Source organism: Symphalangus syndactylus, chromosome 18 (assembly GCF_028878055.3).
Source record: "Symphalangus syndactylus isolate Jambi chromosome 18, NHGRI_mSymSyn1-v2.1_pri, whole genome shotgun sequence".
NCBI lineage: Eukaryota > Metazoa > Chordata > Mammalia > Primates > Hylobatidae > Symphalangus > Symphalangus syndactylus.
Genome location: NC_072440.2, coordinates 88,209,806 through 88,226,118, shown reverse-complemented (window position 1 = coordinate 88,226,118; position 16,313 = coordinate 88,209,806). Strand labels below are relative to the sequence as shown.

The 16,313-nt window shown below is 48.2% G+C and overlaps 1 protein-coding gene across 2 annotated transcripts; it reads left to right on the top strand.

Annotated features, from left to right (window-relative positions):
* Positions 1-1,114: 1,114 nt before the first annotated feature.
* Positions 1,115-15,384, top strand: FKBP1B (FKBP prolyl isomerase 1B). 2 transcript variants are annotated; one of them, XM_055253355.2, is made up of 4 exons: positions 1,115-1,314; positions 5,645-5,692; positions 12,538-12,650; positions 14,771-15,384. In XM_055253355.2, the coding sequence occupies exons 1-4, from the start codon at positions 1,278-1,280 to the stop codon at positions 14,897-14,899; spliced, it is 327 nt and encodes a 108-aa protein (XP_055109330.1). In that variant the 5' UTR covers positions 1,115-1,277; the 3' UTR covers positions 14,900-15,384. The 2 variants fall into 2 exon arrangements, with proteins under 2 accessions (XP_055109330.1, XP_055109331.1); XM_055253356.2 differs by having other exon boundaries at positions 14,726-15,384.
* The last annotated feature ends 929 nt before the right edge of the window (positions 15,385-16,313 follow it).

Here is a 16,313-nt window from a genome sequence, read left to right as displayed (position 1 = left end):
GCAATCCTCCTGCCTCGGTCTCCCACAGTGTTGAGATTACAGGTGTGAGCCATTGTTCCAAAAATTGATATGCCCGGCCTCACATCAATTTTTGGAACAATGCAGGTAACAATGAGGGGGAAAAAAGTTTTAAAAGTCCCAATTACCCTTCAAACAAATATTACCTCCTCCAAAAAATATTTTTCTAGATTCCTGAATGTTTTTTTAGGTGGAGGAGGAACTCAAAGTAGAATTCATTTACATATTCATTCATTCATTCCACAGCACTAATCACTCCATGCTGTAACTGTGTGTCCCCGTCCCTCTCAGACTTAGTACCTGGAAGACAGCCAACCTGTCTTAATTCTATTGGTATCCCCAGGGCGCATTTCTTTGCCTTGAAAATTGAGTACTCAATAAATGTGCGTCGAGCAGAACTACACAAGATGGAGAACAGGGGTTTAGGGGTATGGGAGAGAGTCAGCAATTACTGGTGTCCTCCCTCCCTCCCCCAGCTCTGCTCCTACAGATCCAGGACGCCTAGCAAGGGTAGGAACCTCTTCGGTGCTTCCGCAACGCTCTGAACTGCACGGCACTGAGCGCATCTAATTAAAGTGATGGTTTCATTAGATAGCAACACAGCGAGACCCTGTTTCTACAAAAAGTAAAAATAAAAAATAAAAAATTAGCTGGGCGTGGTTGCTCGCGCCTCTAGTCCCAGCTACTTGGGAGGCTGAGGAAGAAGGATCGCTTGAGCCTAAGAGTTCGAGGTTGCTGTGAGCTATGATCGCGACACAGCAAGATCCTCTCTCTAAAATAAAAATAAAAGTAAAAATAAAATGATGGTTTAATCGCCGGTCTTTGCCCCTTCTGCCCCCCACCCCCCACAAGTTTGTAGGACCGGGTTGACTTCCCAGAGTTTACTACAGATTAGATGCTAAATAAATGTGTCTTGGACGGATGGGCGAATGAATGGATGGATGGAGGATGTGGTTGTGCTTACCACGCTCCCCGGTCAGTGGGTTACTGTCGTCAGGCGGGGCCAGGCTTGCTAACAGCCGGGCGGGGTCCCTTCCCCCGGGCCCCGCCCCGGCCGACCCCACCTTTCCGCGCGGCTCCGCCCCGCCGCCCCCTTCCCGGTGGCCCCTCCCCGCGCAGGTCCCGACTCCAGCCGCACCTCCTCTGGCTCTGCAGTGGCGGCGGGGAGGCGAGCCGGAGCTACTGCGGGGCTGGGGCCGGAGCCGAGCCGGGGTCGGGCAGCAGCAGGGACCCCCAGAGGCGGGGCCTGTGGGACCGCTATGGGCGTGGAGATCGAGACCATCTCCCCCGGAGACGGTACCGGGCTCCCTCCGGAGCCGGGGAAGGGGAGGGGTCCCGGGGCGGAGCCCGAAGGGCAGGGGTCTGATTCGGAGGTGGCGTGGAGGGTGCTGAAGGGTCGGGGGGCTGGATGGGGAAGGCAGGCGGAGACCCCGGACGGGATTCTTGGGGGTCTAGAAGACCATCCTCTTCCGCGTCACCTAGGGGAATGTAGGCGGCAGCCCGGAGGCGGGGGTCTGCGTCCCGGAGGCGGGGGTCTGCGGCCCGCCACCGCCCCGGGCTTCTCTTGTCGCGGCTGCAGTCGCTCGGTTATCCGCTGCTGCTGATACCCCAGCCTGGGTTTCGGCTTCGCTTTCCCAGCCCTGCTCGGCGAGCTCTGGAAAGCAGGACCTGCTCTCGGGTCCCTGCTGCTCGGGGACCTCCTCCTAGCGCGTCCCCCGCCGGGCCTCCCGTCGGTCGCTTCCCTGCGGGCCGGGCTGTGAGCGGCTGTGGGGACAGACCCAGGCTGGGGAAGGGGGAAGCGCTCCCTTGCCCGCTTCCGGATCTCGCTTTATCCTCCCGCCGCATTCAGACTCCCTGGCCACCCTGTCCACTCCCATGGCCTCCACATTGAAGCTTCTAAGCCCAGCCCTGCGACCTACGGCCGGACCTCTCCCTGGACGTCCCAGGGTGCTCCCTAGTCAGCAAGTCCAAAACAGAACTCGCGCTTCCCATCTTCTCCCCTAAGTGATCCTCCTTATCCCCCTTCCGTGTCTCACTTTCCCAAGTCCTTGTATTACTGGGTCTGGGTGTGCAAGGAATAGCCATTTCTTTATTTCTTGAAGTTGAATTAATACCAAAGCCCCCATTGTCTGCAGGGTTTGATGGGCAAACTTCATATCAGATATTATTAATATGAACAGCTCCCCTCCCCAGGAAATTGGAGAACTTCTTGGCTCCAGGCCATCTTCCTTGTCCAATCCCAACTACTGCTTCGGATATCCCCTGGAGTACAGGCTCCTTTGCCCACGTAGGAAACATTGGTGCTGGGTCCCAGAAAGCATCTCCCTGAGGCCTTTTCATCCCTCAGCAGCCCCTGAGCTAATCTCCCCATCTTCAGTCTCTCCTCCTTGCTTTCAATCTCGTCCCCAATCTCATATTCACTCCCTTTCTATATCATAGCCTGAAGACTCTTCTTAAAATGCAGTGGCTCACGCCTGTAATCCCAGCACTTTGGGAGGCCTAGGCGGGTGGATCACCTGAGGTCAGGAGTTCGAGACCAGCCTGACCAACATGTTGAAACCCCGTCTCTACTAAAAATACAAAAATTAGCCGGGCATGGTGGTATGCACCTGTAATCCCAGCTACTCAGGAGGCTGGGGCAGGAGAATCACTTGACCCCGGGAGCCAGAGGTTGCAGTGAGCTGAGATTGTGCCATTGCACTCCAGCCTGGGTGACAGAGCGAGACTCCATCTCAAAAAAAAAAGAAAAAGAAAAAAAAATGCATGTTTGACCATGCCCCTTCCTCAGGCAGAAGATGTTTTTTTTTTTTTTTTTTTTTTTTTTTTTTTTTTTTTGAGACGGAGTCTTGCTCTCTCCCCCAGGCTGGAGTGCAGTGGCGCGATCTCTGCTCACTGCAAGCTCTGCCTCCCGGGTTCACGCCATTCTCCTGCCTCAGCCTCCCGAGTAGCTGGGACTACAGGCACCCGCCACCGCACCCAGCTAATTTTTTGTATTTTTTTTAGTAGAGACGGGGTTTCACCGTGTTAGCCAGGATGGTCTCGATCTCCTGACCTTGTGATCCACCCGCCTCGGCCTCCCAAAGTGCTGGGATTACAGGCTTGAGCCACCGCGCCCGGCAAGCAGAAGATGTTTTAATGATTCTTCCCTCTCCCCCAGGAGGGGCCTTTTGTGCTGTGGTCTATTCTCATCTTCCACACTAGAGCTTCATCTCTCACCACCTGTCCTAAGCCCACCACCAACTTTTTCTCCAGCTTTCCCAAGCTGCCTGCAAGTTGTCAAACACACCACTCGTTCAGCAAATATTTATTGAACGTATGTGCTAGGCCCTAAGGTGACAGCATTGAAACAGACAGGGTTCCCGCTATTGCTGGACTGAGGGCCTTTGAACATGTTACATGTCGTTGCCTCTTCCCAGATGGTGTTTTTTCACTTCCTCTGGCAAACTCTTACTTGTCTTTCAAGACCTGGCTTCGCCATTCTCTCCTTTATGATGTTTTCCTTGACTTCTGCGGTCAGTTAGCTGCTCCCTCCTCCAGGCTCCCATAGAGTCCTCTAAATATCAGCTCTGTGGTTAGCCTTCCCTAGGCTTTGTTATCCAGCCCCATAGCTTTAAATTCCAGCCAAATTTATACCTCCAGTGCAGACTCTTCATCTGCCTACTTGCAATATAAACTCAGATGTCTAATAGGCATCTCAAGATTGCCACCCGCACAAATCTGTTCCTCCCGTTTTCCCTATCTCAGGAAATAGTTCCGCTATTCATCCAGTTGCCCAAAGAGAAAACCCAGGCATCATTCTTGTTGTCTCCTTTGTCCTCATCCTGGACCCCATTTCCAATCTGATTGCATGCCCTGTCAGCTCCGCTTCCAAAATATGTCTCCAATCTATTTCACTCTCTTCTCTGCTGCCACCACCTTAAATCAAGCTATCATTGATTTCTTGTCTGGATTATTGCAACAGACGCCTAACTGTCCATCCTACACACAACAGCCAGAGTGATGTTATAAAATCTTAATTCGGATTATGTCATTCTCCGGCTTAAAACCCTCCAGTGGTTTCCTATTGCACTTAGTATTAAATCCGGCTCTGCAAACCCTGCATGATCCATCTCCGTCCCACCTCTCTCCTCCTTCCCTTCTTTCCAGCACCTAGCCTCCTCGCTCGCTGCAAATGTATTGATTCTGTGCACTTGTTACTCCTTCCCCAAGTGCTATTTCCCAGTATTTTGCTCATCCTTCAAGTCCCAGCTCCAGGGGGCACCTTCTCCAAGAGGCCATCCTGGACCACTCTGTCTGAAATGGCCTGTCCCACTGCATCTTCCTTTAATACATCATTGTGTGTATTTTCTTTAGAGTATTCATCATAATCCACAATCATTTTGTATATTTAAGTATTGTCTCTGTCCATTAGAATATAAACTCCAGGGCGGGTGTGGTGGCTCATGCCTATAATCTCAGCACTTTGGGAGGTTGAGGTGGGAGGATCTCTCGAGCTCAGTTCAAGGCCAGCCTGGACAACATGTCAAGACTCTGTCCCTACAAAATTATTTTAAAAAAATTAGCTGGGCATGGCAGCATGCACTTGCAGTACCAGCTACTCAGAAGGCAGAGGCAGAAAGATTGCTTGAGCCCAGGAGGACAAGGCTGCACAGAGCCGAGATCATGCTATTGCACTCCAGCCTGGGTGACACACTGAGACCCCTACTCTTAAAAAAAAAAAAGAGTAAACTCTAAAAGAACAGGGATAGAGATCTTGTTTGTAGTGTTCACTGCTGTATCCCTGTGATCAGGCACAGGCTTGGCACACCATAGGTAGTCAGTAAATATTTGTGGTTTTGTTTTGTTTTGTTTGTTTGTTTGTTGTGACAGGGTCTTGCTCTGTCACCCAGGGTAGAGTGCAGTAGCATGAACACAGCTCACTGCAGCCTTGACCTCCTGGGCCCAAACAATCCTTCCACTTCAGCCTCTTCAGTAGCTGGGACTATAGGTGTGCAGCACCACACCCAGCTAACTGAAAAGATTTTTTTTTTTTTTTTAGAGATGGGGTCTCACTATGTTACCCAGGGTGATCTAGAACTCCTGAGCTCAAGTGATCCTCCCACCTCAGCCTCCCAAACTGTTGAGATTACAGATGTGAGCCTCCATGCCCAGCCTCTCAGCAAATATTTGTAAATTATTATGTTTATTCATCCTTGATGGATGGATTATAATCTGCATTGTAGTCTGGTATTTGTGTGTCTGTTTCCCTACCTTCCTCATGAGTTTATACATTGCTCTGCATGTCCGAAGTCTGGTCCAGGCCTGGCACATAGGAGGCCAACTGTAAATGTCTGTGGAATGGATGATGTGAAGTAAAAGGGGCAATCAAAGAAAGTGGGGGTAGGGTGGTGGGAAAGCCCAGGAGACAGCAGAATTGAGAAAACTAAGGGGGTAAAGTAAATCCAGGCCAGAGAGATGACGTGATTCATTCTGGCTTGTACAGGGCCCAGAGCCAGAACTAGGGCCACAGACATCTCCATGGCATGGGGGGGAATGCAGGCTGGAGCTCTTGGTCAGGATCATACTTAATGTCCCAGGTGTTTTTCCAATACCCTACTCCTTCATCTGCCCTCATGTCTCCCTGCAGGAAGGACATTCCCCAAGAAGGGCCAGACGTGTGTGGTGCACTACACAGGTAAGTCTCACCCCCTCAGCCCCCACACAGTCCTTCCCCTCCCAAGGCAGGGCTGTCCTCTGAGCTTCTCTCCAGAGGTGCCTGTCTCTGAATCAGGCCTAAAGCCCAAGGCAGCAGGGTCTCCCTGTGACCAGCCATCCCCTACTCCTCCCAGCTAGTCTAGTGGGAATGATAAAGGAGGCTTGGAAGACCAACTCTTTCCCTGTTCTACCAGCAAGGGCCATCCATGGTGCCAGCTTCTAGGTGAGTCAAACACCTTCAGTCCCCTTCCTTCTGTTGCAGGCATGGTGGAGCCCCTGTCCCTGCTGGGTCTCTCTGATATTTGGAAATCCCTCCTAGAGCTCCCAGCAGACTTTCTCTCCATCCTGCAGTATCATTAGAGAAGAAGAGGAGGGGAGAGGACAGACAAGTCACCCAGAGGCTCCGATGCGATTTGAGGGGTGGGGTGATGGCAGTGCTTTTCTCTGGCTACTGAGGGAGCCCAGAATGGGACTGATCCCAGTTGGATGCTCTTTATCTGCAGGCGAGGTAGAGTGAGTTCTTCAGGACTGCTGGCAGGAAGATCATGAGCAGGTGTTTGTTCCAAGGGAGGTGAGCACCCTGCCTTGTGACCTGCTTCCTAAAGTGGCAAACTCGATGACAGCCACTTAGCAGACAGCGAGCCCAGGTTAATTCCTAGGACATATTCGGATGGGGCCATTTTTAGCAGTTCTGTGGGCCAGTGTGAAGCACAAGGTTAATTCTAGGCAGATGGTGTGGATGTTTTCAGTAGTTGTGTTGCTGGTCGCTGACGTCAGTGGGCTGGACCATGTTTTATCTCCTGGTGATGTGGCCTAATTACCATGGGTCCTCTGGGGCCTCTGACCTGTGTAATTGGTTTAACAATTTTGCATGTTGTAGACAGACCAGTATTTATCAGGTTACTGAAACCACAACATCCTTTTGCAAAGTCCTTTCACAATACATACATAGGGCAGCAGCTCCTGTCTTGGGAGAGACTGTCTTATCAAACATAGCGGGAGACTATGGGACTTTTGGTAAACTTTTAAGTTAAATATAAATATAGTAGAGAACATAATGTAAGATGTCCAGGTCAATGAATTTTTTCAAAGTGATCACACTTATGTAACTACCACCCAGAGAAGCATAGAACATATAAGCATAGAACCAGCATCCCCAAAAGTCCCCCTGATACCTTCTCCCAGTCATTTCACCTCCCTAGAGGTAGCTATCATTGTTTTTCTTTTTTCTTTTTTGTCATTGTTGTTGTTGTTTTGAGACAGGGTCTCACTCTGTGACTCAGGCTGACTGCAGTGGTGATCACAGCTCATTGCAGCCTCGACCTCTTGGGCTCAAGTGATCCTCCTGCTTCAGTCTCCTGACTAGCTGGGACCACAGACAAAAGCCACCATGCCTGGCTAATTTTAATTTTTTGCAGAGATGAGGGTCCCACTATGTTGCCCAGCCTGGTCTCGAACACCTGTAGGCAAGTGATCCTTCCACCTTGGCCTCCTAGTGCTGGGATTACAGTGTGAGCCACTGTGCCTGGCTGGCAACTATTACTCTGACTTTTGTCTCCATGGATTGGTTTTGCCTATTTTTGAACTTCATCTTAGTGGAACCACAGCGTATGTACTCTTTTGTGTTTGGCTTATTTCACTCACCATTATGTCTATGAGATATATTCAGAGTGGTTTATTCCTCTACAGTATTTTAATATATGAGTACGTTGCAATTTATGTATCCTGTCTACCTTTGATGAACATTTGGGTTGTTCATAGTTTTTGTTTATTACAAACAGTGTCACTTTGATCAGTCTTGCAGGCATCTCTTAGTGTACATGTGTACAGACATATGTGCATGTTTCTGTTGCGTATATACCTGGAAGTGGGGTACCTCCTAGGCTCAGCATTAGCAGTACTGTCCGACAGCTTTCCAAAGTCGTTGTGCCAATTTCCACTCCAGGCAGCTGTGTAGGAGACTGCCAGTTACCCTGTGTCTTCCCCAACACTTGGTATTGTCAGGTTTTGGTTTTGTTTTGTTTTTTCTTTTTTCAATACAGAGTCTGTGTTGCCCAGGCTGGAGAGAAATGGCACGATCTTGGCTCACTACAACCTCTGCCTCCTGGGTTCAAGCGATTCTCCTGCCTCAGCCTCCCGAGTAGCTGGGATTACAGGCGCCCGCCACCATGCCCGGCCAATTTTTGTGTTTCTAGTAGAGACGGGGTTTCACCATATTGGCCAGGCTGGTCTCAAACTCCTGACCTCAGGTGATCTGCCTGCCTCAGCCTCCCAAAGTGCTGGGATTACAGGAATGAGCCACCACGCCAGACTTTGTTTTGGTTTTGGCCTACTCTGGTGAGCGTTCAGTACTATTTCATTGTGGGTTTTTTTTTGTTTTGTTTTGTTTTTTGAGACAAGATCTCACTCTGTTGCCAAGGCTGGAGTGCAGTGGTGCGATCTCGGCTTACTGCAACCCTGCCTCCTGGGTTCAAGTGATTCTTGTGCCTCAGCCTCCCAAGTAGCTGGGATTACAGGTGCGCACCACCACACCCAGCTAATCTTTGTATTTTTTGTAGAGATGGGATTTCGCCATGTTGGCCAGGCTGGTCATTGTGGTTTTGATTTGTGTTTTTGATTTGTGTTTTCCTGATGATGAATGAAGTTGAGCACCTTTTCATGTGTCTACTGGCCATTTGGATATCCTCTTTAGACTGCTCTAATTTTGTCCATTTTAGAAAATTAGGTTGTCTTTTTCTTTTTCTTTTTTTGAGGCGGAGTTTCACTCTTGTTGCTCAGGCTAGAGTGCAATGGCGCAATCTTCACTCACTGCAACCTGCACTTCCCAGGTTCAAGTGATTCTCCTGCCTCAGCCTCCTGAGTAGCTGGGATTACAGGTGTGTGCCACCAAGCCCGGCTAATTTTGGGGCTTTTAGTAGAGACAGGGTGTCGCCATGTTGGCCAGGCTGGTGTCAAACTCCTGACCTCAGGTGATCCACCTGCCTTGGCCTCCCAGAGTACTGGGATTACAGGTGTAAGCCACGGTGCCCGGCTAGTTGTCTTTTTCTTGTTGATTTATAAGAGTTTTGTATATGTTTTGGATATGAGTCTTTTGTTGGTTACATCTATCCCAAACATCTTCTCCCACACTGTGGCTTGCCTTTTTACTCTCTAAATAGTATCTTTTGAACAGAAGTTCTTTTTTTATAGTTTATTTTTTCTTTTCTTTCTTTCTTAAATTTTTTTTCTTTCTTTTTTATTTTTGAGATAGGATCTCACTCTGTTACCCAGGCTGGAGTTCAGTGTCTCTAGTCTTCAGGGATCATGGCTCACTGTAGCCTTGACCTCCTGGGTTCAAGGACTTCTCCCATGTCAGCCTCCCAAGTAGCTGGGAGTACAGGAACATGCTACCATGCCTGGCTAATTTTTTTTGTGTGTGTGTGACCGAGTTTCGCTATTGTTGCCCAGGCTGGAGTGCAATGGCACGATCTCGGCTCACCACAACCTCTGCCTCCCGGGTTCAAGCAATTCTCCTGCCTCAGCCTCCCGAGTAGCTGGGATTACAGGCATGTGCCACCATGCCTGGACAATTTTGTATTTTTAATAGATACTGGGTTTCTCCATGTTGGTCAGGCTGGTCTCGAACTCCCTACCTCAGGTGATCCGCTCACCTCGGCCTCCCAAAGTTCTGGGATTACAGGCGTGAGCCATCGGGCCCGGCCATCTGGCTAATTTTTAATTTTTCTTTAGAGAGGAAGATCTCCCTTTGTTGCCCAGGATGGTCTCGAACTCCTGGGCTCAAGTGATCCTCCTACCTTGGCCTCCCAAAGTGCTAGTATTACAGGTGTGAGCCACTGCACCCGGCCTGAACAGAAGTTCCTAATTTTGATGAAGTCTGACTTATCAATCTTTTCCTTTATGGTTAGTGCTTTCTGTGTTCAGTTTAAGAAATCTTTTGTCTGTCAGGCCAGGTGCGGTGGCTCATGCCTATAATCCCAGCACTTTGGGAGGCCAAGGCAGGTGGATCACCTGAGGTCAGGAGTTCAAGACCAGCCTTGCCAACATGGTGAAACCCTGTCTCTGCTAAAAATACAAAAATTAGCCAGGCATGGTGGTGCATGCCTGTAATCCCAGCTACTTGGGAGGCTGAGACAGGAGAATCGCTTGAACAACCCGGGAGGCGGAGGTTGCAGTGAGCTGAGATTGAGCCGCTGCACTCCAGCCTGGGTGACAGAGATGAGACTCCGTCCCAGAAAAAAAAAAAGAGAGAGAAATATTTGCCTCTAGGTCATGAAGATATCCTTCTATTTATTATCTTGTAGAAGCTTTATTATTCTATCTTTCATATTTAGGTTTATGATTCATCTGAATTGATTTTTTTGTATGTGGATTTGGTAGGGGTTAAGGTTCATTTTTTTTCCCATATGAATATACTGTTGACTCGACAATCTTAATGCAAGAAAAAAAAAACCTTTATTTGCTGCATTGCAGTGGTATCTTTGTCCAATCAAATCACCATATAAGTGGGTCTGTTTCTAGACTGCATGGTTTTGGCTGAACTTGTAGCAATAGATAAATGAAGTTATTTATCCAAAGTAGATTAAGTCACATGAAACCTGAAGAAACTAAGGAATGAGAAAGGAAAGTCGGTATATAAGTGGAGTGTGTGAATGTGTGCATGTGTGTGTGCATATCTGTGTGCATATTTGTACAAGTATGTATCTGTGTGAATGTATGTAGATCTGTGTATCTAAATATTTTCTTAGCATCTGTTTGGCCACCAGGGCTTTTCTCCTGAGTGTGAGTGCATAAGTGCATGTGAGCATGCACAAGTATCTTTGTGTATTTGAATATTTTAGCAACCTTAGCAAATGCATGAGATTGTATTTGATCTTGTTAACATCCATCTGCATGCACCTCTGTGTAGCCAGAAGGGTTTTCTTCTTTGCCTCATTTAGTACCCAGGGCAAAAGCTTAATGAATTCTACTCAGAAAGTAGTTAAATAAGACTGTTTCTCTAATATACATTTTAGTTGTAGGAATTAGGAAGTGGCATCATAGATGCTCCTACACTAAGCTGGCCCCGCTTCCTATGTTAAATATGACACATCTGAGGCCCTGGGAGAGGAAGTGATTTGCCCGGTGTCACACAATGAGTTAGAGCCAGAGTGAAGTCAAAATCTAGTCTCTGGATGTACAAGCAGGGTCTTTTTCTAGTCCCAAATGGCCTTTTGTGGTGGTTCAGGGACTGCCGGGAGCAGTCGTGGAACTGCATCATTTACAGAAGGTCTGATCTTTGAGTGAGAGTCACAGAAGAATTGAGAATAGCTGTTGGGCCTTGGGCTGCTGGACTGAGATGACATGTGGACATTGGGATGACAAGGCTTCTGAAGCAGAGGCTGGGGGACCCGGAACTGCTGGACCAGCACCTGGGGAGTTCTGGTTTCAAACAGCCCTCTTAGTACAGAGTCTAGAGGCCATCTCTGACCAGCTAGGTCACCTTACACTGTTCCCTGCAGTAGGGGATGATGTAACCTTTGGGTTTTCCCTTTTGGGGGAATCTTAGGAAACCTTAGGAACCTTATGCGAAGACTCAACCTGAGGCTGGAATAGCTGGAAAAACAGAACTTTAGATGGAGGAAGTGGCATAAAAAAGTTGAAAAGTCTGGCTGGGCATGATAGCTCACACCTGTAATCCCAGCACTTTGGGAGGCCGAGGTGAGCGGATCTAGGTCAGGAGTTCAAGACCAGCCTGGCCAACATGGCAAAACCCCGTCTCTACTAAAAATATAAAAAAAATTAGCAGGCATAGTGGCAGGTACCTGTAGTCCCAGCTACTCAGGAAGCTGAGGCAGGAGAATCCCTTGAACCCGGGAAGTGAAGGTTGCAGTGAACCGAGATCACACCACTGCACTCCAGCCTGGGCAACAGAGGGAGACTCTGACTCAAAAAAAAAAAAAGTTGAAAAGTGCAGAGGAATTTGAGAAAGGCATGACCTGAATAGGACACAGAGGGAAGGGAAGGAAGGGGAGAACAGAGAGGGTTATAAGCAGGCCAGAGCCGGATTGTGAAGTGCCTGTATGCAAGGTAGGCATTTGGATTCTGCCCTGGGGAGCTATTGAAGTATTTTAAGCAGGGGAGTAATAGAATCAGATTTGTGTTTAAAGAAAAAAAAAATCAGTCTGGATGCCAAGTGGACAATGAAATGGAGGCGAGTAAAAGAAGATCAAAAAGACCAGTTAGGAGGTTGTTCCTGTGTACAGGTGAGACAAGCTGGTGACTTGGTCGTGGTAATAGAAACAAAGAAAAGGCCAGGCACGGTGGCTCACGCCTGTAATCCCAGCACTTTGGGAGGCTGAGGTCGGTGGATCACCTGCGGTTCAGGAGTTCAAGACTAGCCTGGCCAATATGGCAAAACCCTGTTTCTACTAAAAATACAAAAATCAGCCAAGTGTGGTGGCGGGTGCCTGTAATGCCAGCTACCTGGGAGGCTGAGGCAGAAGAATCGATTGAACCCAGGAGATGGAGGTTGCAGTGAGCCGAGATTGCACCACTGCACTCCAGCCTGGGTGACAAAGTGAGATTCCGTCTCAAATAAATAAATAAAAATAGAAATGAAGAAAATAGGTGGATTCCAAAGATATGGAGGACTTAATGATAGGCAGTATGTGGGGGTGAGGCAGAGGGAAGTGTCCAGATTTCCTGCTTGGGCAACAGGATGGATGGGGAGGATTGGAAGAGGAGCAGGTGTGTGCAGAAAAGGCATTCCATTTTAGACATGTGGAATCTGAATTGGGAGTTTACTCATGACCACAGCTCTATTGTACCTGATTCTTGCTTTGACAGGAATGCTCCAAAATGGGAAGAAATTTGATTCATCCAGAGACAGAAACAAACCTTTCAAGTTCAGAATTGGCAAACAGGAAGTCATCAAAGGTTTTGAAGAGGGCGCAGCTCAGGTAGGATGAGGATTCGCATTAAAGGGGATCTGGGGAGTTGGGGATCTGGGCTCAGCACTCTGCCCTCCACCTCCACCTTTACCCGCTAACAGACCTACTGCTTTGACTCTACCACCAGGGCATGGCAACGCCATCTAGTGTCCTTTCCTGGCTTTGTGTCCCCACCCGTCTCCTTGCCAGCATGCCTCTTTTGTGTCCCTGGGGGCTCTCATCCCAAGCACATCCTACTAGGCTTGCTCAGAACTAGCTGAGAGAGCCAGGCATGGTGGCTCACACCTGTAATCCCAGCACTTTGGGAGGCCGAGTGGGGCGGATCACTTGAGGCCAGGAGTTCAAGACTAGCCTCACCAACATGGTGTAACCACGTCCCTGCTGAAAATACAGGCGTGGTGGTGCACGCCTATAATCCCAGCTACTTGGGAAGCTGCGACAGTAGAATCACTTGAACCGGGGAGGTGAAGGTTGCAGTGAGCAGAGATTGTGCCACTGTACTCCAGCCCAGGCGACGGAGTGAGACTTTGTCTCAAAAAATAAAACAAAAAAAATAAACTAGCTGAGGTCTACCAGTTGTCTGGGACTGAGGTGGCGGAAGAGTTGGGGTGGAGTAGGCCAAGAAGATTTTTTGTTTTTTTGCTTTTTTGAAAAGAATTTCAGACTTACAAAAATATTACAGAAATAGTACAGAGTTCTTCTATACTCTATCCAGCTTCCCCTTCTTGCATAACCATAGTACAATTATCAAAACCAGGACATTCACACTGATACAAATTACTTATTCAAATTTTTGATTATTCAAAATTCAAAAATAGATTTAAATTTCACCAATTGTCCCACTAATGCTGAGCGGGTTCTCAACAACTGCTGTGATGAGCCCTGGTTAAAGCTGTTCTTCCTTGGTCTGTCTGTGAAGTCCTATGATGCTCCCTTACAATAGGTATTGTTTTTGGTGTTTTTTTTTTCAGACAGAGTCTCGCTGTGTCACCGAGGCTGGAGTGCAGTGGCGCAATCTCGGCTCACTGCAAGCTCCGTGTCCCGGGTTCACGCCGTTCTTCCGCCTCAGCCTCCCTAGTAGCTGGGACTACAGGCGCCCGCCACCATGCCCGGCTAATTTTTTTGTATTTTTAGTAGAGACAGGGGTTCACCGTGTTAGCCAAGATGGTTTCGATCTCCTGACCTCGTGATCTGCCCGCCTCAGCCTCCCAAAGTTGCGTGAGCCACCGCGACCGGCTTGTTTGTTTTTTATTTTTTTTGAAATGTAGTCTCACTCTGTTGCCCAGGCTGGAGTGCAGTGGCACAATCTCGGCTCACTGCAACCTCCGCCTCCCAGGTTCAAGCAGTTCTTCTGCCCCAGCCTCCCGAGTAGCTGGGATTACAGGTGTGCACTATCACCATCACGCCCGGCTAATTTTTTTATTTTTAGTACAGGCGGGGTTACACCATGTTTGCCAGGCTGGTCTCGAACTCCTGACCTCAGGTGATCCGCCTGCCTCGGCCCTCCAAAGTGCTGGGATTACAGGCGTGAGCCACCACACCCGGCCTTTTTGTATTTTTTAGTAGAAACAGGGTTTTGCCATATTAGCCAGGCTGGTCTTGAACTTCTGGATTCAAGTGATCCGCCCACCTCAGCCTCCCAAAGTGCTGGGATTACAGGTGTGAGCCACCACAGTTGGCCACAATAGGTCCCCCTTGCCACCTTGCTGGTGACTCTACTCTCTAAACCACTTTAATGAACTGCCCTGTCACCTACGTGAGTATTTACATGTGCTATTCATACACCCTCTTTCCTAAAGAGGCCTATTCTTTGGAAGAGGGTGAACTATGAACAAATGGAAGTGTTTCAGTCATACACAAATTGAATAACCAGTAATGTTTGTCAGATGCATGAATTTGAGACCACTCTGTGAGGGTTACTGCCCCGCAGTCACATCTCTGCTGAGGCAGAATCTGCGTTTGTTACAGCTGTTAGCACAATTTCAATGTATCCCATGTAAAATTCATCTGAGATCTTCAGAGTTAACATTGAGGATGGTTTGGGAAAATGCCATAGTCATCTAACTTTTTTCTTTTAAATCAAGCTGGGTCCTCTTTCTCCTCTCCCCATCTGCCCCCATCCCTGCTAGATGAGCTTGGGGCAGAGGGCGAAGCTGACCTGCACCCCTGATGTGGCATATGGAGCCACAGGCCACCCCGGTGTCATCCCTCCCAATGCCACCCTCATCTTTGACGTGGAGCTGCTCAACTTAGAGTGAAGGCAGGAAGGAACTCAAGGTGGCTGGAGATGGCTGCTGCTCACCCTCCTAGCCTGCTCTGCCACTGGGACGGCTCCTCTTGTTTGGGGCTCTTGATCAGTGTGCTAACCTCACTGCCTCATGGCATCACCCATTCTCTCTGCCCAAGTTGCTCTGTATGTGTTCGTCAGTGTTCATGCGAATCCTTGCTTGAGGAAACTTCGGTTGCAGATTGAAGCATTTCAGGTTGTGCATTTTGTGTGATGCATGTAGTAGCCTTTCCTGATGACAGAACACAGATCTCTTGTTCGCACAATCTACACTGCCTTACCTTCACTTGAGCCACACACACAAGGTGCTCAGACATGAAATGTACGTGGCGTACACAGAGGGACTTGAGCCAGTTACCTTTGCTGTCACTTTCTCTCTTATAAATTCTGTTGGCTGCTCACTTAAACAATGTCCTCTTTGGAAAAATGTAAAATAAAGGCTCTGTGCTTGACAAACTCCTGTCCATCATTATTTTAGGTAGGAAGTGCTCTAAGGACCACACAAGCCAGTTGCCCTTGGGAAAGAGTGGAAATAAAGGAGGGTTCCAAGTGGCTAGGCAAGTGATAAATATAGTAGCTACAATGTGAGCATTTTACATGCTGGGCCTTGTTCTACATACTTTTTTATTTATTTATTTATTTATTTATTTATTTATTTATTTATTTATTGTTTGAGATGGAGTCTCTCTCTGTCACTCAGGCTGGAATGCAGTGGCACCATCTTGGCTCACTGCAACCTCCGCCTCCTGGGTTCAAACGATTCTCATGCTCACCAGCACGCCTGGCTAATTATTGTATTTTTAGTAGAGACAGGGTTTTGTCATATTGGCCAGGCTGGTCTCAAACTCCTGACCTCAACTGATCCACCTGCCTTGGCCTCTCACAGTGATGGGATTACAGGTGTGAGCCACTGTGCCTGGCTGTATACTTTTAAATTATTACCATCGATCCTGTAAGCAACCTGCACAGTAGATATTACCTGCCACTCATCTCAGGCTCAGAATCCTCCTCTGCATAACTGAAGAAATGTAGGCTCCAAATCTTGTAGCCTAGCAATCAGATGTGGGATTTGAGCACCTTATGTGCTCTTGCAATCTTTGTTTGGACTGCAGCCAGAGGGATGAGCTCCACTCACCCAGATGGATACAGAACACTTTTTGTGTCTAAACAAATGAAGGTGTGTTAAGGGCTTGAAGTCATACACTAACTCACACTGGGAAGTTCCTTGTGAAAACAATGTGTGATTCTGAGCTTGTTTTCACATACACTGCTTAGTTTCACCTAGATTTGTTCTGACTTACATTGAGGAATTACTTTTGAGAAGAATTTATGATTCTGAACTTGTTTCCACATATAGTGCTTATTTCATCAACGTTTATTGTAAC

Excerpts from the sequence above, each read along its gene's own strand:
- FKBP1B (XM_055253355.2), top strand. The coding sequence starts at position 1,278 with ATGGGCGTGGAGATCGAGACCATCTCCCCCGGAGACG. Across the intron at positions 1,315-5,644 it reads GACCATCTCCCCCGGAGACG|GAAGGACATTCCCCAAGAAG; the intron begins GTACCGGGCTCC and ends GTCTCCCTGCAG. Across the intron at positions 12,651-14,770 it reads TTGAAGAGGGCGCAGCTCAG|ATGAGCTTGGGGCAGAGGGC; the intron begins GTAGGATGAGGA and ends CATCCCTGCTAG.